The 23,363-nt window shown below is 41.4% G+C and overlaps 1 protein-coding gene across 4 annotated transcripts in view; it reads right to left on the bottom strand.

The window, feature by feature from the left end:
* Window positions 1–23,363, bottom strand: part of cblb (Cbl proto-oncogene B, E3 ubiquitin protein ligase) — a 204,297-nt gene that overhangs the window by 105,422 nt on the left and 75,512 nt on the right. For 3 of the 4 annotated variants that reach the window (XM_084374290.1, XM_084374291.1, XM_084374289.1), the window contains exon 6: window positions 15,440–15,561. The exons of the other annotated variant lie outside the window; for it this stretch is intronic. In XM_084374290.1, the coding sequence (XP_084230416.1) occupies window positions 15,440–15,561 (122 nt within the window). The remainder of the gene's footprint in view (window positions 1–15,439; window positions 15,562–23,363) is intronic. 4 annotated transcript variants of the gene reach the window in all.

A 23,363-nucleotide genomic window follows, 5' to 3' on the forward strand; every position in this document is an offset into this window, starting at 1 on the left:
GCTGTATATCGCCATGTCTCCCGATGACCCACGGCCAATCGATGCCCTTTTTAACTGTATTTTAGATATCAAGTGGCAAAAAATTTTCTTCAGCTCAACCAGGACAAAACCGAGGTCTTATTTATTGGTTCTGAAGCTCAAAGACAGAGGATTAATATAAAATTGAACACCCTGGCATTAAACCCGACAAACCAAGTAAAAAACCTTGGTGTCATTTTCGATTCAGACCTCAGTTTTAACCCACACATCAGAAACATAACAGCTTTTTATCATCTAAAAACCATTGCCAGAATGAGACCGTTCCTTTCCAAAGCCAGTACAGAGACATTAATGCATGCTTTTATCACCTGCCACATTGATTATTGCAACGCTCTACTTTCTGGTCTCCCAAAAAAGAACTTAGCTCAGTTACAACTACTCCAAAACTCTGCAGCACGGGTGCGACATCTATTGCACGTCTGTCCGTCCTGGGAGAGGGATCCCTCCTCTGTGGCTCTCCCTGAGGTTTCTTCCGCATTTTTTTTCCCTGTTAAAAGGGCCTTTTTTTGGGGCAAGTTTTTCCTCACTCGAATCGAGGGTCGAAGGACAGAGGGGTGTCGTCTCTGTACAGATTGTAAAGCCCTCTGAGGCAAACTGTGATTTGTGAATTTGGGCTATACAAATAAAATTTGATTTGATTTGATTTGATTTGACTAAGACCAGAAAGAGAGCACACATCACACCAATTTTAAAGTCTCTGCACTGGCTACCTGTCTGCTTCAGGATTGTTTTTAAGATCCTTTTATTAGTTTTTAAAGCTCTTAATGGCCTTGGCCCAACTTATTTATCGGATTTGCTTTTATCGTATGAACCCTCCAGAGCCCTCAGGTCCTCTGGTCACAGCCGTTTAACCATTCCAAAAGTGAGAACAAAAACTCACGGTGAGGCCGCCTTTCAATACCTCGGTCCACGTTTGTGGAACAGCCTCCCAGAGGACCTGAGGGCACTGGAGAATGTTGATATTTTTAAGAGCAACCTTAAGACCTACCTTTTTAGGCTGGCTTTTAGCTGAATTCTATTTATTTATTGGTTTTTATCCTGCTTAAACCTGGTTTTATTCTATTTATCCATTCACTTTCTATTCATTTATTTATTTTAATAATCTTGTTTTATCCTGTTTTACTTTATTTATGATAGTATTTCATCATTCGTAGTTTTATTAGAGTTTTATTATTTTATCTTTTCCTCAGTTCTGCAATACCTGTTGTTAGTGCCCTGTTTCATTTAGTTATTTATTATTACTCACTTTTTTATTTTTCCTGTTGTGCTTTTGGTAGCTGTGTGTGTGTGTGTGTGTGTGTGTGTGTGTTGGGGGGGGGCTGTTTTTCATTTCTGTAAAGCACTTTGCGCTACATGACAATGTATGAATAGCGCTCTACAAATAAAGTCTGATTGATTGATTAATTGATTGCTACCTACCCTGTCTGGACGCCAAAATGAATAGTGGAGATAATGCCACGCAGGCTGCGCATGCATCCAGTGTGTCCAGCCTGTAAGGCTTCCATGAGGCTTCTCCTCCTAAGCTTCCTCAAATGTGTGCTGTGCCTTGATGTAATGACCGTAAGTCTAACAGTGATAAACCAATGAGGATAATTAATGGGAAAGCTCTGAAGGCCTTAATTGTGTAGGAACACATGCCTACTCTCCTCTGACTCTTGGCTGCTGAGGCCCTGTTTTCCTCATTATTAACTCTTTTCATCTGGATGAAGACCTTTCACAGGAAGAAGGCGCCGTGTTGTCTAACACCTTATCTCCTGAGAGAAAGGACAGTGTTTTCTCTTGCCATAAAGCCTCCAGATGAAATCACCTTTAATGAATTTATGACCTCAAACTCCCATTTTTGAACTTTCTTTCCCCTCCAAACAGATAAATTCTTCTCACACAGGTCAAGCTGAGTGAACATGGAGCCACCTTCTCTCTCTCACTGAACTTTCTCCCATTTCTCTGTGATGAAATTTGACTGAAATCAAATTTAATGTTTAAATGTATCTTGTGTTTGGTGGAGTCACAGTGCCATCTAGTGGTGAGTCCTGGTACGATTGGATTAGACTGTCGGGAGATCTTTTTATCTAATACGTTTTTATTGATTACCAGTAAAAGTCTCTAATATGTTTTTATTCACAAGCATTAAGCTAGCACTAGAAGAAATATGTATAAGTGACCAGTTCTATTAGTTCTACTTTATCTTCAAGTGTGTTCTTATGTTTTGATCCAGTGTTGATTTCTTTTAAATGTTTAATGATTTTAAGTTCTGAGAAAGGCGAAGCGCGATCTCGAAACATTAAATCAATAGTTTAAAATTAATTAAGTTTCAAGAGTGTAGGCTTATGATATCATCCACAGCGTGAACGTCGTCAGCCCGCCCCTCAGTAGTAACTGCTCCCATGTGGTTTCATTCATTTTATTTTTCTTATTTTCTAGTGAAGATGTGTGACTCAAAGAGTTTAGCAGTGTTCTGTCACTCAGAAAAAATAGGGGAACACTTCACCGTTCAACACTCTCACCTGGGTATACCTTTCTATGTGTGATTGACAGTTGTTTTCAGTTTTATCCTGTGAAAATGCTGTGCTTATGCGCTGGTTAGGTTTAGGCACAAAAAACAAATAACTTGTCCTGAGGTCTCCTTAAAAATATTCAGTGATGTCATGCTTACAAATGTTGAAATGCTGTGGTCCCTTGACAAAAATATCCACTGGTTTCACACTTACTGTTAAAATGCAGACTCAGACTGCAGTCACTGACTTGGCAGCCTTGTTGCCTTTAACTCCACTTCCTGACATGAGAGTCAGGTAATAAACAACTATTGTGAAACTGATATGACTTGTATTGTCCAAATGTCAATATGGTACATAGGCCTATGACACATACAAATGTGAACTCATCAGTGGTTTGCAGAAACTGCCAACATTTTATCCTGGTGACTGGGCTGGCAAAAGAACTAATTTGTTGAACTTTGACCGGAGCTTGTCTGTGGAACTCCCAAACCAGTCACTTCCTTTTCACCTCCATCCCAAACACATCAATGATCAAATAACCAACATATTTATAAGGTACATAAGAATGAACTAACAAGTATAAAACAACATAGTTGCAAGAAAAAGTATGTGAACCCTTTGGAATTACCTGGATTTCTGCATAAATTGGTCATAAAATATGTTCTGATCTTCATCTAAGCCACAACAATAGACAAACACAGTCTGCTAATACCACACAAACAATTATAAGTTTTCATGTTTTTATTGAACACAACATGTAAACATTCACAGTGCAGGGTGGAAAAAGTATGTGAACCCTTGGATTTAATAACTGGTTGACCCTCCTTTGGCAGCAATGACCTCAACCAAACATTTCCTGTAGTTGCAGATCAGACCTGCGCAACGGTCAGGAGGAATTTTGGAGCATTCCTCTTTACAAAACTGTTTCAGTTCAGCAATATTCTTGGGATGTCTGGTGTGAATCGCTCTCTTGAGGTCATGCCACAGCATCTCAATCGGGTTGAGGTCAGGACTCTGACTGGGCCACTCCAGAAGGCGTATTTTCTTCTGTTGAAGCTATTCTGTTGTTGATTTACTTCTGTGCTTTGGGTCATTGTCCTGTTGCATCACCCATCTTCTGTTGAGCTTCAATTGGTTAAGTTTTCCTGCAAAATGTCTTGATAAACTTGGAAATTCATTTTTCCGTCAATGATAGCAATCTGTCCAGGTCCTGAAGCAGCAAAGCAGTCCCAAACCATGATGCCCCCTCCACCATATTTCACAGTTGGGAGGAGGTTTTGATGTTGGTGTGCTGTGCCTTTTTTTCTCCACACATAGTGTTGTGTGTTCCTTCCAAACAACTCAACTTTGGTTTCATCTGTCCACAGGATGTTTTGCCAGTAGTGCTGTGGAACATCCAGGTGCTCTTTTACAAACTTCAAACGTGCAACAATGTTTTTTTGGACAGCAGTGGCTTCCTCCGTGGTGTCCTCCCATGAACTCCATTCCTGTTTAGTGTTTTACGTATCGTAGATTCATCAACAGAGATGTTAGCATGTGCCAGAGATTTGTGTAAGTCTTTAGCTGACACTCTAGGATTCTTCTAGGGAGATTAGCAACAGTGCTGAACTTTCTCCATTTATAGATAATTTGTCTTACCGTGGACTGATGAACATCAAGGATTTTAGAGGTACTTTTGTAACCCTTTCCAGCTTTATGCAAGTCAACATTTCTTAAATCGTAGGTCTTCTGAGAGTTCTTTCGTGCAAGGCATGGTTCACATCAGGAAATGCTTCTTGAGAATAGCAAACTCAAAACTGGTGTGTGTTTTTTATAGGGCAGGGCAGCTTTACCCAACACCTCCAATCTTGTCTCATTGATTGTACTCCAGGTTGGCTGACTCCTGACTCCAATTAGCTCTGAGAGAAGTCATTAGCCTAGGGATTCACATACTTTTTCCACCCTGCACTGTCAATGTTTACATGTTGTGTTCAAAAAAACATGAAAACATATAATTGTTTGTGTGGTATTAGTGTCAGCAGACTGTGTTTGTCTATTGTTGTGACTTAGATGAAGATCAGAACACATTTTATGACCAATTTATGCAGAAATCCAGGTAATTCCAAAGGGTTCACATACTTTTTCTTGCAACTGTACATGCTGTTGATGAGAGCAGATGAGGAAGCCATCCCATGTACCTATAGACTCCCCAAGATACACAAGGAAGGAGAACCACTCAGACCCATCAGCAGCAGCATTAACTCAGTTACCCATAACATATCCAAGCACTTAGCCAGTTTCCTAGCTCATTTGGTCAGTAACACTCAACACCACATCAAAAACTCACAGGAATTCACCAACAAGGTGAGCGAAATAACACGAAACAATGGTTTCTTATGATGTCACATCGCTTTTTAGATGCATTCCCACTCAAGAAGCAGTTAAGATGGTGAAGAGACGCCTGCTACAGGACAGCACCTTGTCCAGCAGAACCAACTTCACCCCAGACCACATTTGTGCCTTACTTGACTTCTGTCTGACAACCACCTACACTTCTAGTACAGTGAAAGTTTCTACAGACAGAAGGACGGCTGTGCCATGGGCTCACCGGTGTCCCCAGTAGTGGCCAACCTCTACATGGAAGAAGTTGAGAGCAGAGCCTCGATTTCCTTCACAGGAACTGCTCCTAGCCACTGGTTCGGCTATGTGGGTCAAAATCAGAACAAGGGAAGCCTTCACAGAACATATAAATGCTGTGGACAATAACATCAAGTTCACACGGGAAGATGTCAGAGGAGACAGTCTGCCCTTCTTGGACTGTGCAGTACACAATAAAGAAATGGTAAATGGTAAATGGTCAGCATTTCTATAATGCTTTTCCAGTCCTCTCGGACAGCTCAAAGCGCTTTACAATACATGCCACATTCACCCATTTACACACACATTCACACACTGATGCCAGAGGCTGCAGAAGAAGAAGAAGAAGACAGAAGAAGACAGAAGCCTCAACATTGAGGTGTACAGAAAACCTACACACACAGATCAATATTTGCTGTTCGACTCTCATCACCCACTGGAGCACAAGTTGGGGGTCATTAGAACCATAAACCATCGGGCTGAGACCGTGCCCACTAAGTCAGAGGGGACGGAGAAGGAACAGAAGCACATCAGGGGAGCACTTAAAACCTGTGGTTACCCAAACTGGACCTTTGTCAAAACCTCTAAAACATGCAGAGCAGACAGACAGGAGGAGACGAGAAAACGTAAAAACATCGTTGTTCCCTGTGTCGCAGGAACATCTGAGACGCTCAGGAGGATCTTTAATAAACATCATATCCCGGTGCACTTCAAACCTACCAACATGCTGAGGCAGAAACTCAGCACAGGGCCAACACCTCAGGTCAAGACTCTGCTGTCCACTTACATCTGAAGGAGACAGATCATTCCTTTGAGGACAACAATGTAAACATCTTGGCCAGAGAAGACAGATGGTTTGAAGAGGAGTAAAAGAATCCATCTATGTCAAACAGGAACGACTGTCTTTGGACAGAGGAGGTGGCATAAGACATTACTTATCACCCACCTACAACGCAGCACTGGGTTCCCTCCCAAGACAGCTTAACAACCATTCAGACCTGGGCTCACCTAGCCCTAGCAACCCACATGAAGGCCAGTTAGGTCAATGACCCACAAGTGGCCCTAACGACTAAGTTTCCCCTCTCATCCAAGAGGCTTCTTCAGTTCTAAACTAACTGGAGGGGAGGCTTTAAACCGCCCTAACAACTCTGAAACTCAGAGCTCACGTCTCCTTAATATTTCTGTAAGGACACTCCCACACAGAGTTTAAAAGCCTGCAAACTCCTCTCTTAAAGACGAGGGTGTGGCTTGTGTAAGACTGTATACATTAATTGTTGCAGTGTGCATACACCTGCACTGGAGACTGCATGTGGGTCACTACAAGGATGCTAGCTTAGGCAGGGGTTCAGACAGAAAACAGCCCTGCATTAAAACAACACAAAGGGCAGCATCGGTGGGGGCTTAGCTTCAGGTACTGGTTAGTAGGGCTGGACAAGACTACCTCAACATAATCTCACATATAAATCAGGATTTTTCACCGTAGATGGTTCAAGTCAAACCTTGACTCCAGAGGTCTGTTTTTTTCTCGTGTCCCCCATCCGTCTGGTTTCTACACTGCAATCAACTTTTTTCAGACAATAGGCTACAGGCCCAACCTTTCCTCACAATATGTTTCTGCCAGTTGTCTCTTTATTGACTGCCTCACAAAAATGTAGCCATCTCTCACTGAAATTGGATACATTCAGTAGCAAATATTTTTTTAATTTTTAATTTAAATTTTAACAAGCATTCAGATCAAAACTAAAATTTTGAAGAAAATGAAATGCCTTATTTTTTAGAATTATGATTGATTCATCACAGTGATGAAGGTATTGAAAAATCTGTCGTGCCACAACATCACATCTGTGATGACCATGACACTCGTGTACCACCCACCCCTACTGGTGAGACATGAAATACGATAGGGGTTATCCGATTATCCACCTGGACGGTTCTTGGCTTTGATATTCAGCATTGTGCTGAATATATGTGTAGCTGTTATTTTTTTATTTTTTTCCGATTGCCGATATAATGATTTAATTTAAACTGTGCTATTTTGGCTATGCTGCAGCTGCCTCTCTGTCTATAGCCTCACTCAATGTCCCGCCCAAAACAGGATCTTATTGGTAAGTTATCACACTATAATCACAATAGCGAATCAACACTGACGGACACATTTTTTTTTAAAGTTATGAACATCACAATCCTCAATACTGGAGTTTCAGAAATGGGTTGGTGTTTAACATGTTAGACGTCATGTTAGTCGACAACAAAGCATATGTTGGGTCTCTTAGGGCTAATCAATGCGTTAGTGAACTTCAACAAGTTAATTTGTTGGACGAATATTGAGCCGGCTGACTAGCAAAGGAAATTGTAGGCTAATAAGTTTTACTCTCGGGATCAACAAGTTACTGTAGCACCAGTATTGAAGCTGTCTCTGACTGTTTCTTGTAATGATAGAGATGTAGACGCGAAAAGACAACAATACGGTCACTTGCAACACTTGTAAAGGTTCCATTTCGTCAAAGGGGGGAACTACCTCCAATATGTAGAAACATTTGGCCACACAGCATGCAATTCATTTGCAGGACTGTCGCGTGTTTGATACACTACTAATTAGCGACACAAGTGAGTCAAGCAGCAGCTGAGCTAACGGGATGCCATCTGTTATTAATGCCGAAGGCCCTGTCTACTTGCACGATGTCAGGGAAGGTCAGAGTAAAGAAAAAGTCCTCAAAACCAAAGCAGTGTACAAAGCTCAAACAGGGACAGCTGTGGCCGAGGAGATTGTGGGGATCCTGGAGGAGTTTGGAGTGAAAGAGAAGGTGGTGGCAGCAACTGTGGATAACGCAGCAAACATGGATGTAGCTGTGAAAAAAGTAAACATCATCAAGTTTCCATGTTTTGCGAACACACTTAACCTTGGCACTCAGAAGCTGTACAACTGCATTACAGTTTCCAACTGGGCAGCAAGGATTCTTTCTGTGATCGTATAGATGAAGAGATCCCACATGGCTAAATCAATCAATCAATCAAAACTTTATTTATAGAGCACTTTTCATGCAAGGACATGCGACACAAAGTGCTTTACACAAAGTGCTTTACACACACACACACACACACACACACACACACACACACACACACACACACACGCATGCACACTCTCACTACTGACAATAGGGAGACATGGCAATAGAGAGACATGGCAAGGCACTGAGGATTGAGGAAGCGCCACCTTTAGGGCCGTCCACACTGGGAGGAGTCACAGGCTGTGCCACAGGGGGCACCAGCGCCCAGGCCCCGACAGACAACAGCCGGCCGGGCCGAAGGGACCCAAGGACAGCACCCCCAGCAGCAGCCCAGACACAGCTCCCAGTGTGGAGGACCCCCCCTGAGGAAACACTGGAGTTAAACCTAAAAACTAAAAACATAAGATAGGATAAAAACCCTGACAAAAGATAAGTAAATAGAGTGAACAGTTAAAAGGATAAAAATATGTAAGATAATAAATAGTACCAATGATAAATAAAACAAATACAATTATTTAAGATTAGTATCGTCTTAAAAAACAAGATAGAAGCAACAACATAAAATAAGATAGAACCACATTAGAACGTAAGAAGAATTTAAAATATTAATTAAAAGCCTGATTAAAAAGGTGTGTCTTTAACCTTCCCTTAAAAATATCAACAGTCTCTGCAGGCCTGAGGCTCTCCGGCAGGCTGTCCCACAGGCGGGGGCCATAGAGGCTAAATGCCGCCTCACCATGGGTTTTAGTTCTGGGTTTTGGTATGGATAAAGGCCGGTGCTGGAGGACCTCAGGGTCCGCGAGGGTTGATATGGTAAAAGCAGGTCAGATAAGTAGGAGGGCGCATGGCCATTAATACATTTAAAGACCAGTAAAAGAACCTTAAAATCGATCCTAAAGCGGACGGGGAGCCAATGCAGCGACTCTAAAACCGGTGTAATGTGCTCCCGCCCTCTGGTCCTCGTCAGCATGCGTGCGGCTGAATTTGGTAATAATTGGAGATTTAAAGTACTCTTTTTGGGAAGACCAGAGTGCAGGGCATTACAGTAATCTAAGCGACAGGAAATAAAAGCATTCATTAGCACCTCCGTACTGGCCTGGGAGAGAAACGGGCAGACTCTGGCTATGTTCTTAAGATGATAAAAACCTATTTTCGTCATATTTTTGATATGTGGAATAAAATTCAGCTCAGAATCAAAAATCACGCCCAGATGTTTTACTGATTGTGTTGGTTTAAGATCTTGTAGTTTTGGTAAAAGTTTCTCTCTCTGGCCTTCAGGACCTATAACTAAAACCTCAGTTTTGTCCTGGTTGAGCTCTAGGAAATTCACTGCCATCCATGACTTGATGTCTACAATGCAGTTAAAAAGGGCATCAATTTGCCCTGTGTCATCAGGAGACACGGCAATGTACAGTTGCGTATCATCAGCATAGCTATGGAAGCTGATGCCGTGTCTCCTGCTGACGTCCCCAAGAAGAAGCGTGTAAAGATTAAAAAGAAGTGGACCTAAAATTGACCCTTGGGGAACCCCACATCCACTTTCATGGGTTCCTGAGGAACATGTATCCATACTTACATAATAGCATCGGTCTGTGAGATAAGAACAAAACCAGTTAAGAACAGTACCAGAGAGGCCGACCAGATGTCTGAGTCTATTTTATAAAATGTGATGGTCTACAGTATCAAAAGCGGCGCTTAGATCCAGTAGAACCAACACTGTGAACTTTTTGTTATCAAAATTCCACCTGATGTTGTTTAAAATCTTTAAAAGTGCTGTCTCGGTACCGTGGTTTCTCCTAAAACCAGACTGATGTTTCTCTAAAATGTTATTTCTGTTTATAAAGTCATTAACTTGGTTAAAAAACAGTTTTTCTAAAATTTTACTTAAAAACGGTAAGTTGGATACAGGTCGGTAGTTATTAATAACGTTGGGGTCTAAATTGCTCTTCTTAAGAAGGGGCTTCACCACCGCCGTTTTGAAGGCGGTGGGAAAGACACCCGTCTGAAGAGAGCAATTCATGACGTTTAAAAACTGTTCACTCTTAAAATCGTTTTATGGATTCTTTGAGGATGTGGGAATTGGAACTAAAAGGCAGGTTGTTGGGTTTACTTGGGAGAAAACTCGACCAAGTGTCCTTGCATCAACCAGGGCAAAACTCTCCAGTGTTTCCTCAGGCAAGGACAACAGTTCAGGTGTGTTAACAGATAAAATTTGATGGGATAAAAGGAAGGATCTGATGTCCTTGATTTTGGTTCTGAAGTGGTCTGCAAAGTTCTTGCAAAGATCATCTGGTGGTGTCTTAAAAACTTTATTAGAATTAGTGCCTGTTAAAATATCAAAAGTGGAGAAGAGGTACAGGGGGTTGATTTTATGGTTGGTGATGAGTTGTGAGAAATGGGAAATTCGTGCCTTTCTCGCATTATTGTAGGTTTTGAGTTGTTGACGTAAAATCTCGTAATGAACTGTCAATTTACTTTTTCTCCATCTTCTCTCAGCACTCCTGCATTTTCTTTTCAGTTCATTGATTTCATAGTTTTTTCTCCACGGGGGTGTAGGTTTTCTTTTTATTGTTTGAGTTAAAAGTGGAGCTACTGAGTCCAGAGTTGACTTCAGTCTACTGTTAAAATTATCAACGATAAAATCACAAGGTGCAGGTAAATTTTCAGCAGGAGTGCTCTGCAAAATCTCCATAAAATTTGCAGCCACTTCAGAAGTTAGATAGCGCCTCCTCACTGTTCACACCGGGGCCTCCTCTTGGTTAAAACTGGTGATGTTAAAAAACAAACAGTAGTGGTCAGACACAGCCAGGTCCACAACAGAGGACACACCGATGGACAGGCCATGGGTTATGACCAGGTCCAGGGTGTGTCCTCTGTTGTGAGTTGGCTGTGTGACGTGCTGCTTAAAATCAAGACAATTTAAAAGATTTAAAAACTCTCTGGATATCGGATCCGAGGTATCATCAACATGTAGATTAAAATCAACAGTTATTAAAATCCTGCTATAAGAGGTGTGAATAATTGATAAAAATTCAGAAAATTCACTGATAAAAGAACTAGAGTGATGGGGTGGTTTATATACAGTAAGGCAGAAAATCGGAGGGCTGCTAAAAGTAAAGGCATGGTGGTCAAATGACATGTAACTGTTAAAAAACACTCCATTTGAGGTCAGTGAGTTATTTATGATGGATGCCGTTCCGCCTCCTCTTCTACCCTCTCTAGTAGAAAATAAAAAATTGGTGGGGAAGCCTCAGTGAGAACAGCAGGTGTATCAGTGCCAAGCCATGTCTCAGTTAAAAGAAGACAGTCTAACTTATTATCTAAAATCACATCATTCATTAAAAAAGTTCTACTTAAAAGAGAGCAAACATTAAAAAGTGCCATGTTGATGGTGACAGGTGGCTTGTTGACTGGAGAGGTGGATTGTTCTGTGAGCGGTCTAAGGTTATGAAAGTTCACAGAGTGGGTATGGCAGTGTCTGATGTGCTGATGGAGTGTAATGATTACGGGAATGGGTGAAGTGTTGATGTGAATATGAGGTCCAAGTCCGGTGTTGTGTGTATGGTGGTTAGAGGTGGAACTGAATGGATAGGAGCAAGGACCTGGGGGACATCAATCGGTGGCGGACAGAGCAGCTGGTGCGGGTTTGGGGATTACTAAAGTAGTCCTGAAGGAAAAGCAACAACTCCTCAGTAAGTAATAGGCCTACTGTTTAAATACTCTAATTGCAAGCTAACGACATACAAATTGTAACATATAAATGAACAGATTAGGATCAATTTAAAAATGATAAAGTAACGGTAATATTACATTGTTTAATGTAATCTCATAATCTTGTGTGTGTGTGTGTGTGTGTGTGCCTGCAGAGCTGCCCCAGCACATGCTCCTTTTAGATGTGAGGACGAGATGGAACTCTCTGTGTTTGATGATGGAGAGATTTTGTGAACAGCTTCCTGCTATCCAAGCTGCAGCTATAGACCAACGGATTAGAAAGCCCATGGAGAAGGAGAAGTAACTAATGTTTGAAAAAAATTAAAATGACTTATATATATATATATTAATATATATAAGTATATATACGTGTATATATATATGACTATAGCCATTAAAAGGGTTATGTTTGTTGTTTATGCAATATTTATTTTTTGTTTTGTTTATGTTGCAGACTGGCCAGAATGGGCAATGAGGACCTGAGGAAAGCAGAGGAGTTTTTAATGCTGATGAATTACACATCCACACTTGCTGTCTCCAGCGAAAAAAGTCCAACCTGTGGCCAGATATTGCCCATCCTTCAGAAACTGCGCAAACATTACACAGTGCAGGCATACGACTCTGCATTCATCAGGAGCGTCAAGGAGAACATCTGGAGTGATCTTTCCAAACGTTACCAGGTACAGTCAGTGACATGTAACGATGAATTACTATATGACAATTAATCATATACACTAATGGTTACTTATTGTCGGTCACATTTCCTGAATTTGTGTTGTTTGTCCTCCATTTTAAACTTAAGGATGATGATATCCAGGCATTCCTGGAGGAAGCCACTGTGTTAGATCCCAGATTTAAATCTAAAATGGACAGGGATGAAATCTGGGACAGGGTCAGGGCATCAGCAGTGGCAGCAAACACAGAGGCACTTGACAAGGTATTTGAATTTGACAATGCCTTTAGCACTTTTCTGTTGTGAGACATTTTCTTCTTGCTCTGTGGTTCTTACACTGTAAATTTCTTCTCAAGCTGTCAGAGCCAAGAGAGACACAGGGGCAGGTAGAAGAAGAGGATGAAGAAGAAGAAGAAGAAGAAGAGGAGGACTACATAAGTTTATTTTAGCTAATTGTGATGAATGATGATAGATGGCAGGGATTATTACACTATTTAATTTAAAACTAAACCCTGTGGTTATGTCACAATTTCAGACGCCACCTGTAAAGCAGAAAAAGAGGACAGCCCTAGAGGAACTTTTCGAAGAAGAGGACAGCAAGCTGCTTTCTACGTACCAGCAGCCCCTTGTCTCAACAGCCCAGAGAGTGGATCAAGAAATCTAGCTTTATAGAAGCCTTCCTCCCATTCCAGAGGCGGTCCTGGCTAGATTTACGCCCTGGGCGAACCATCCCTTGACCCCCCCCCCCAAAAAAAAAAACGGCAATATATTACATTATTTGTATTATTTTATTATATATATAATCTTAAATACAAAAAGGTAACAAGAACAGAGAAAAAAAACAAGATCAATAAATGAAATACAGTATATAAACACAAATGTAAATTGCACAAATCCTTCATCACAGGATCTAATAACCATGCTTGAAAAATCCCTGAAGAAAGAAAAGAAGAAAAAAAGGCTACTCTATGGAGCATAAAAATAAGATTCCTGCAGTAAACTATTTCATATTTTACATACAAGTTTTGTTTTGCATCATCCTATTAATACCATCTGAACGGTTCCAGTTATGATAACACACCAGTTTTGCACATACAGACACACACACACACATACACACACACACACACACACCTGAGGAGTCCTGCAAGGAACATGTGGCTGCAGAGGTAGATGGCTCCTCATCAGACTCCAGGACCATGTCTGTGGCTGCTGTGGAAGTATCCGACTCCTCATTTTGGCCAGTGGGTGCTCCAGCTCCAAAATATTTCAGAAGTGCCTCTGAATTTACAATTAAGATACAATATTTAAGTTAGGTCACACTTACATCACACATGCATCAGTTACCCAATTAAAATGACCATAATGCACATTTGATTAACATTTGTTAACATCCTATTAACTAAGCATAACACACTACAAATTATTCAAAAAGCTATATCACATGTAGCTTAAACAATGCCATGTCAATGTATATTAGTTGCATGACATGATGCCTCAATTCTAATAGTTGCTAGTTCAGCAAAACTACAAACCAAATACAGTCGTCTTCTGTGGCTAAGTAGCAACATATTAGCAAGAGGCTAATAAATAGCCTATAGGCTACTGTCACTCACGTCACTCATAGAAATCTGCATACCTTTATCTTTTGCCCGTTTCTCCTCTTCTTCTTTTCTTCTCTTTCTGAACTGGGCACCTGATGGCTTCTTTGGTCTTTTACTTTGATCCATGATGAAGACAAAGATTCGACATCATTACCGATGTCACGTGATGTAAACAAATTCACGTAGATGCCCGTTGGAGGCGGTTTGTGTTGTGTGGCCTGGGATCATCAGTCTATCCCCGCCCCCCTCCCCCTTGCCTATTCTGACACACACACAACCTGTGTGACTCTCAGCAGCGAGCTGACGTGACAATGAGGCCGCCCAGCGCCACTTTTTTTTTGTTTGTTATTTTTGAGGGCGCTCGTGCGCCCTCACATAGATTGCGCCCTGGGCGGTCGCCCACATTGCCCATAGCAAAAACCGGCCCTGTCCCATTCCAACCAAAGACAGTGCCAGTCTCTGGTGGTGGAAGAAGAGTGACACATTGCCAGTGTTGTCAGCTCTAGCTGAGAAGTATCTCTGTGTCAAAGTGTCCTCCACCCCTTCTGAAAGGGTGTTCTCCACTGCTGGAGACACCCTATGACCAGAAAGATCTTGTATCCTTCCTGAGAAGGCAAACATGATCATTTTTCTGCACAAAAATTGTTAATTTGCCAAAGTCGATAGTTGTGGACTTCTTCGTATTTTTTATGTCACTTGAATTTTGTTTCAAGTTGAATGCAAATGAGCACTGTTAATATTCCAAAAGGCACAAGCTCTTCCTTGACTGTTTTCAGTCTGTGTTTTTAGTTTTATGGCACATAATGGCAGTTGGGCTTAAAAAGCCAAACATTTATTTTTTTGTCTGGACCAATTAATGTGAAAATTGACAATTTCCTAATCCTAAGGCACTCTTGATAATCTTTCAAGGCACACACTAGCGTGCCATGGCATAATGGTTGAGAAACACTGCCCTAGGCTATGGGTCCCTGGACTTCACTTTGAGAAGTATCTCACCTACTTTTAGGTTTGTTCTGAGGTTGCTACACATAATTTGTGTATACTCTGTGCTGTGTCTTCTGATCAGATTTTAAAGCGAGTTAATACAAACAAACAAATTTGTACTTACTCCCTCACCCAATGAGAATCGATAAGGAATCGGATCAATAAGCAATATCGATAATGGAATCGGAATCGTTAAATTCTTATTAACTCCCATCCCTAACTACGAATGTGTCTTTTGTAACTTTAACTTTGTTTATTGCTCAAACCAAGTTTTTAGGTATTAAATACACACACACAGTACCATACCTGCCAGGCTTATTGATGTACTTGTGCAGTCGGGCCTTGACTTCATCATAGGTAAGGAAGGCCATGTAGCCAGGGTGTGTCACTGCCAGGAAATTCCAGTTCCTCAGGATTGATCCCCATGGCTGAAAAAGACCAGCCAATCTTTTACCTAAACAGATTATTATGAACTGTACATTCATGTTTATATTTTCAGCATAAAGTCAGGTTGAGTCAGTACACAGTATTTTGACTTGGCAGGATTTTAATTCTCTGACAACTGTCAAATTAACAAACTACAAAATGATTGAGAGAGAAGGCAGAGGCCACGTTTCAGATATCTGGCCAGTTCAACAAACTAGAAGTTTGGGAACCAGCTTGTGGGCTGCAGCTAGTTGTGTTCGACTTTGTTTAAGATTGGTTTGAGGTTTTCTGCAGGACAGAGTTACACAGTTTAAACAGAGTTTAAAAGTCCCCAGCTACTTCAGTTGTTTAGAAGAATGCTGCAACACATTTTTTGCTGTGAAATTCCAGATATGTTTTGAGGACCATGAAACTTCACCCAATTTTCATCGGCATGGGAGTGGGTAGATAATAGCTGAATTTTTATTTTAGGGTGAATTTATCCTTTTAATTAAACGACTAACCAGTTTAAAACAAGTTGTTATTTTGTGCCTGTAACAACCACAAATAACATTGGCATTGACAGATATGATACAATAAGCTTCTTACATCAGATCCCTGAAGTAACTTCATAAAGCTGTGGGAGATAGTGATTGGAGGGGTTCAGTGGGTCTGCCAGTTAGCTTGACATGGTGGAGCATCAAACACTCATCTCCATCATGCCTGTTAGCTGGAGATCACTGGGGACAATGATCTGCTCCCTTCACTGTGTAGCTGGTTTGCATGAGACAAAAACTCATCCATACTGGATTTACTGGCCTTAGGGCTGAAATGGCAATGGAACAAGCCCTAACCACTCTGCAAGTTTGTTGATTTGAGCTGCAAACTGGATTGTGGCCCGACCCAAAGAGGCAGGATGGAAAAATAAACACTACTGGCACAACTGCTAAGTGAGACACTGAGAACAAGTAAAATACCATCCTCACAAATTTGTGTTACAGGGCTTAAATCATTTTGTATAACATGAACAGCACACAAATTACCTACAGTTAGTTTAAACATACGCTCAGGAGAGTTCGATCCATATGTTGGGAATTGATGGTAGGGCAGGTGTGGTTATTATAAATGAATAATTATTGATAAAAATTATTAAAATGGAATAAATCAAAAATAATAAAATTAATTTTCAAATCGTTAAAACAGGGCACCACCCTGGAATCTAGGACCAATAACCAGACAAAAAATAGTCTCAAAAGAAGGGTTCACTTTTACGGAAGCGCATTGCATTCACTGGATTAAAAAAAATTAGACACCTTATCTCGTAATTACGAGATCAGGATCTCGTAATTATGAGAAAAGATCTCGTAATTACGAGAAAAAATCTTGTAATTACGAGATCAGGAACCTGTAATTATGAGAAAAGATCTCGTAATTACGAGAAAAGATCTCGTAATTACGAGATCAGGATCTCGTAATTATGAGAAAAGATCTCGTAATTATGAGATAGTGAAACACTGCGGTCAAGCCAGCCCACAACCAGAAACACTTGGTCAAGCCAACCCGTTGTTTTGCGGTGCCTGCATATACTGCACATTACGCTAATAGCGAGAAAAGACTTGTTTCAAAGGCTTCCACAACGACCCCAGGACGTAACAAATACTCACGTCAATCTAGAATAGAATAGAATAGAATTACTTTATTGATCCCAGTCTGGGAAATTCTTTTGTCAGTCTTTTGATGTAGCCTTTCAAAATAAAAGCCTGTTACACGTTCATATTTCCTTTACATTAAGGTTAAAGTTTTAAAAAACAAAACTACACGTTATTACTCGACCGTTCCACTTCAGACTGATAGTACTCAACCTCAGGATGACACCCAGGAAAAATCAGGTCAATCTGATGTGGCATTTCAGAATAAAAGCCCTTTGAACTTTTTTTGACTGTACTCTATGTACAGTAGGACTACCCGTTATTACTTGACCGTTCCACTTCAAACTGGTAGTACTCGATCTCAGGATGACACCCATAAAAAATCAGGTCAATCTGATGTGGAATTTCAAAATTAAAGCCCTCTTAAATGTCAGATATTGTCAATATTTACATGTATATTCAGATGGATATTAAAAAAAAGTTTTCCACAAAAATTTCCACAGACTAATTTTAATCCAGACTGGTAGTGGAACACCCCAGAGACTCACTCATGTAATATCAGGAAGTTCTGATGTGGAATTTCAAAATTAAAGTAATCTGAAATTTGACATATTTTGAATATTTTTCCTCAAATTCAGATTTACATTGAAGGGAAACTACCTGTTTCCACAGAATAATTTCAGTTCAGAATGATAGTACCCCACCTCAGAGACTCACTCATTTCATATCAGGAAGTTCTGATGTGGAATTTCAAAATTAAAGCCCGCTGAAATTTGAAATATTTTGTGTGGAAACAGGTCGTTTCTTTTTAATGTCAAGCTGAATTCACATGGAAATATTGGCAATATCTGACATTTAAGAGGGTTTTTATTTTTAAATTCCACATCAGAACTTCCTGATATTACATGAGTAAGGCTCTGAGGTGGACCACTATCAGTCTGAACTGAAATTAGTCTGTGGAAACAGGTGGTTTCCTCCTAATATCGATCTGAATTAAGAGAGAAATATTAGAAATATTTGACATTTTAGAGGGCTTTTATTTTGAAAGGCTACATCAGATTGACGTGAGTATTTGTTACGTCCTGGGGTCGTTGTGGAAGCCTTTGAAATGAGTCTTTTCTCGCTATTAGTGTAATCACACTAATAAAACACACAGTATATGCGCGCACCGCAAAACAACGTGTGGGCTGGCTTCACCGCAGTGTTTCACTATCTCATAATTACGAGATCTTTTCTCATAATTACGTTATCCTGATCTCATAATTACAAGATCTTTTCTCGTAATTACGAGATCTTTTCTCGTAATTACGAGATCCTGATCTCATAATTACAAGATCCTGATCTCAAAATTACGAGATCGTTTCTCGTAATTACGAGATCTTTTCTCATAATTTTTTTATCCAGTGAATGCAATGCGCTTCCGTACACTTTAAATGTATATATTTTACAAATATTTACAATTAAAGGAACAGTGAAGGAAATGAATCCGAGCACTGACCATCACAACTAGTAAATACCACAAGACATATGCACAAAATAATCACAGAGAACTGCTAATAGACTTTATTATTGTTAGCAAATTGTTCATATCAATAATACTTTCAATAAACTAAAATCAACCACTCAAGTAAAGCAGCTAAACTATGAAACTCAAACTAAGACAAATTCAAGCACAAATAACAAACAAGCATGATGTTTGTGTGTGTGTGTGTGTGTGTGTGTGTGTGTGTGTGTGTGTGGGTGTGTCAGAGAGACAAAGAAAGAGGAGCCAAGATGGCGGTCGAAGTCAAAGAGACAAGATGGCAGAGAGCCAAAATGGCGGTCACGCTCTCTTGGAAGGTGACGTCACGGAGTGTTCTGTTGAGAGAACTACAAAAATGGCCGAACAGGAATTGGGGAACTCATGTTCGTTCGACTACAAAAATGGCAAAAACGTGACTTGGAGAAGTCACGCGTGGACACAAATTAAAAAATGATAATGATTTTGCTGAATCATGTGTCTAGAATTAAAAAATGGTGGACGTGAATAAGTCACCTAAAGGTAGTCAATTGAAAGAACGTGCAAGATTTGAACAACAGCAATGGCTACACCGCCGTTGGCTTTGTGTGCACTTTGATTGCACACAAGATGAATTTGGAGGGATAGTGGCCTACTGTTCCAGAAAGGTAGTCGTTTTACCACGAGGTGTCCGTCTCTGAAATCATAAAAAGGAGATATCACGAGACACACGTATCTTATGTTATAGCAAGGTCATCAACCATAAGTCTCCAACAGGTCGCCCATAAGACTACGTGTGTTTGTGCACGTACCCCTAATGTGTGTACATGTACATGTGGGTTAGATAGAGAGTGAAAGAGAGAGGAAGACAATGCCCTTAGCGGCAGCTAGGCTAACACGTCCCGCTCCACAGAGTGGAGAGGCTCAAATCAGCTTGTGATGAGCGAAGGGGAAAAGCAAGCAACAACGATGTTTTACAACGTAAAACCAACAGCAAATAAAAAAGGACTCGGCGGTCCACAAACTCAAAAACAAACAATGTAGCTTACAAGTATACAATACATGCTAACTTCTAGTATCTGCCCAGACACTAATTAAGCCTCACTTGTAGCCGTGTCTTCCTTAATGCAGCTCGCATCCTCGGCATGGATCAAAGGCAGTTGCAGCATCATGCATTGGCTGTTAAGACAGCATAGTCGACGTGGGCATTAAGAAAAAGGGCAAAGCGGGAGTTTTCTGAAGACAAATCCTTCTTCTGCAGGCAGCGAAAGAGGCTGGTTGCACAGCATCTTTTCTGGATCCGGAGCGTGTTTGGTGAACACAGGGCAGTTTTGGCTCATCCAGCGAGATGAAAGACTGCGGCCTAGGCGGGTAAAATCCAGACGTCTGTATGCTCCCTTTGAGTAATAGTTGCATAGGCGAAAGCTGATGCTTCCATCAACATGTAACTCTGGGACTGTGATGAAAATGACTCTGCAGCTGTATTTATCTCCTCCGGTTACGTCGGAACTGATGCGTTCAGGTGCACTCACAGACAATGGGAGATGAGAATTTCAAACCTGGGGGGACTGTGACTGGGGGGACTTTTTCCTCACTCGAATCGAGGGTCCAAGGACAGAGGGTGTCGTCTGTACAGATTGTAAAGCCCTCTGAGGCAAACTGTGATTTGTGAATTTGGGCTAGACAAATAAAATTTGATTTGATTTGACTTGATTTGACAAGCAGGCGCCACCTACTGGACATTAGGGTCGGTGCACTTCCCTTTGTTTACCAGGCTTCGTTAGTGCAAAGAGGCCGCATTTAAGCGTTGAGCTGCACACGGGCTGATCTGATGTCAGAACCATGTGGACGGTCCCAACACATCAGTTTTATTAGCCAATATTGACCTATCACAGATTATCAGATACAGTGCATCCGGAAAGTATTCACAGCGCTTCACATTTTATGCATTGTGTTATGTTACAGCCTCATTCCAAAATGAATTAAATTCATTATTTTCCTCAAAATTCTACAAACAATACTCCATAATGACAACGTGAAAGAAGTTTGTTTGAAATCTTTGCAAATTTATTAAAAATAAAAAACGAAAAAATCACATGTACATAAGTATTCACAGCCTTTGACATGACACTCAGAATTGAGCTCAGGTGCATCCTGTTTCCGCTGATCATCCTTGAGATGTTTCTACAACTTTATTGGAGTCCACCTGTAATAAATTCAATTGAAGGACGCTCAGACCAAAAGAAACAAAATTCTCTGGTCTGATGAAGATTGAACTCTTTGGCCTGAATGCCAAGCGTCATGTCTGGAGGAAACCAGGCACCACTCATCACCTGGCCAAAACCATCCCTATAGTGAAACATGGTGGTGGCAGCATCACGCTGTGGGGATGTTTTTCAGCAGCAGGAACTGGGAGACTAGTCAGGATTCGAGGGAAAGATGAATGCAGCAATGTACAAAGACATCCTTGATGAAAACCTGCTCCAGAGTGCTCTGGACCTCAGACTGGGGCAAAAGGTTCATCTTCCAACAGGACAACAACCCTAAACACACAGCCAAGATAACAAAGGAGTGGCTACGGGACAACTCTGTGAATGTCCTTGAGTGGCCCAGCCAGAGCCCAGACTTGAACCCTATTGAACATCTCTGGAGAGATCTGAAAATGGCTGTGCACCGATGTTCCCCATCCAACCTGATGGAGCTTGAGAGGTCCTGCAAAGAAGAATGGGAGAAACTGCCCAAGCTTGTAGCATCATACTCAAAAAGACTTTGTTCTTTATTTTTAATAAAGTTGCAAAAATGAATTTAATCCATTTTGGATTAAGGCTGCAACATAACAAAATGTGGAAAAAGTGAAGCGCTGTGAATACTTTCCGGATGCACTGTATAATGGTATTGGCATATAATAAGACATGCACTTTTTTAAAATGCAGAATAAGGTGCTTGAGGCATATAATTAAATTGAAATCCCTTGTAAAGTTGACTTCTCAGTGAACTGATGTAATTTTGAGCAATAAGGTTTATTGTTAAACTGTAAAATATCCTGCCTCCAGTCTCCAATTGATTGATCATTTTCAAAAAATGTGTGTGTATAGGTTGATATATCGATCAGAATTTTTTTACTCCCTAAAGTCAGCTTCGCTATTGGCCCCAAAAAATGAGAAAATACTACAACTATACTTGATCTACCCTACAACATGATCTGTCACCAGTTTGGCACATTTTCCAACAGGAAAATGACATCCCTTCCAACAGGACGCCCAACTAGTGAATTACTTTTTTTCATCAAATTCATCAAATGTCAGTGATGTTTCTTGTGAGACTTATTTCTTTTGTTTTATTACCTGATTAAAAATACAACACAGCTATTATGACAACAATCCTTGAAAAAAAAATTCAAGTTTTCACAAGCATGCAACGTACAAAGGTTCTGCCAAAGTAAAAGATTGCTTTAAGGCATCACCACCCACACACCATCTTGAAGCCACATGGCCAGTAATGTGTCAACAGGAGGGAGATGAAGCCACACACATGCAAAAACCTCTATCAAGAACAAAAATAGAACTAAATACATCAAACAGAGCAAATATTTTCTTATCTAGATCATGGGTGCAAGGCAACTTCCTCCAGCTGAACTGTGATAAATCTGACATGATCATCACCGGTCCAAAAGCCCTCACCAAAGCCACTCACAACTTCTGCTTCATCATCGACAACTCCGCTCTGTCTCCATCACCACACATCTCCAACCAGGGAGTCATTTTGGACAGCAACCAACAACTGGTCTCAGTGGCGAACCACCAACTGCCGAAAAGGTACGCCCTTGGCAGCGGGTGTCGTCCGCCTGCTTCTGCCATCCTGCTGCATCTGCCTGATGGCGCCAAGTAAGGTCATGCACCTTGGCCAGTTGCTGTTGGAGGTCCTGCAGGTGCTCAAACCCGGGCCCCTGGGGCAGTTCGGTGCTGGGTGGCAATCGAAAAACCAGGTCCACAGATGTCCTCAGCTCCCTTCCACATATAAGGGCAGCTGGTGTACATGCAGTACTTTCCTGCAAGTGGTGGTCCCAGCCTTGCTGGTGTTGCAAGGTAACAATGGCCAACTGGGTGGTGAATGTCCGGTTAAAACGTTCCACCAACCCAATTCTCTGTGGATGGAGGGGCATTTTCCTGGTCTTTTCCACCCCCATTCGCTGGCACACCTCAGCGAACAACAGTGCCTTGAAATTCCGCCCCTGGTCACTGTGCAGCTCCTGCAGTGCACCGAAACAGCAGAACATCTCACACAACAGCCACACAGCCATTGATGTCGCACTCTGGTCAGGTACAGCGTATGCCTCAGTCCACTTCATGAAGTAGTCCATAGCCACAAAGACATCGCGATTCTCATAATCGGTGTTAGAAAATCGGCCCAAGAATGTCCACCCAGCTCCATGGGGGCCCCCACTTGGTACTGCTGCAGCAGGGCGTGGGAGAGTCTGGTTGGTCCTTTCTGGGCAGTGCAGGCATCACAGCAGTGCACAAACAGTTCAGTGTCCTGCCTGCAACCTGCCCAGTGGAACCGCTGGTGTAATCTGTCTTGGCCACCCCAAAGTGGCCTGCCCCGCCAGAGCCATGAACTGCCTGCAGCACCCGCTGGCGTCAGTCCTTGGGCACCAGCAGCTGCCACACATTCTCCCACA

Source organism: Pagrus pagrus (assembly GCF_965226575.1).
Source record: "Pagrus pagrus genome assembly, chromosome: 14".
NCBI classification, from domain to species: Eukaryota; Metazoa; Chordata; class Actinopteri; order Spariformes; family Sparidae; genus Pagrus; species Pagrus pagrus.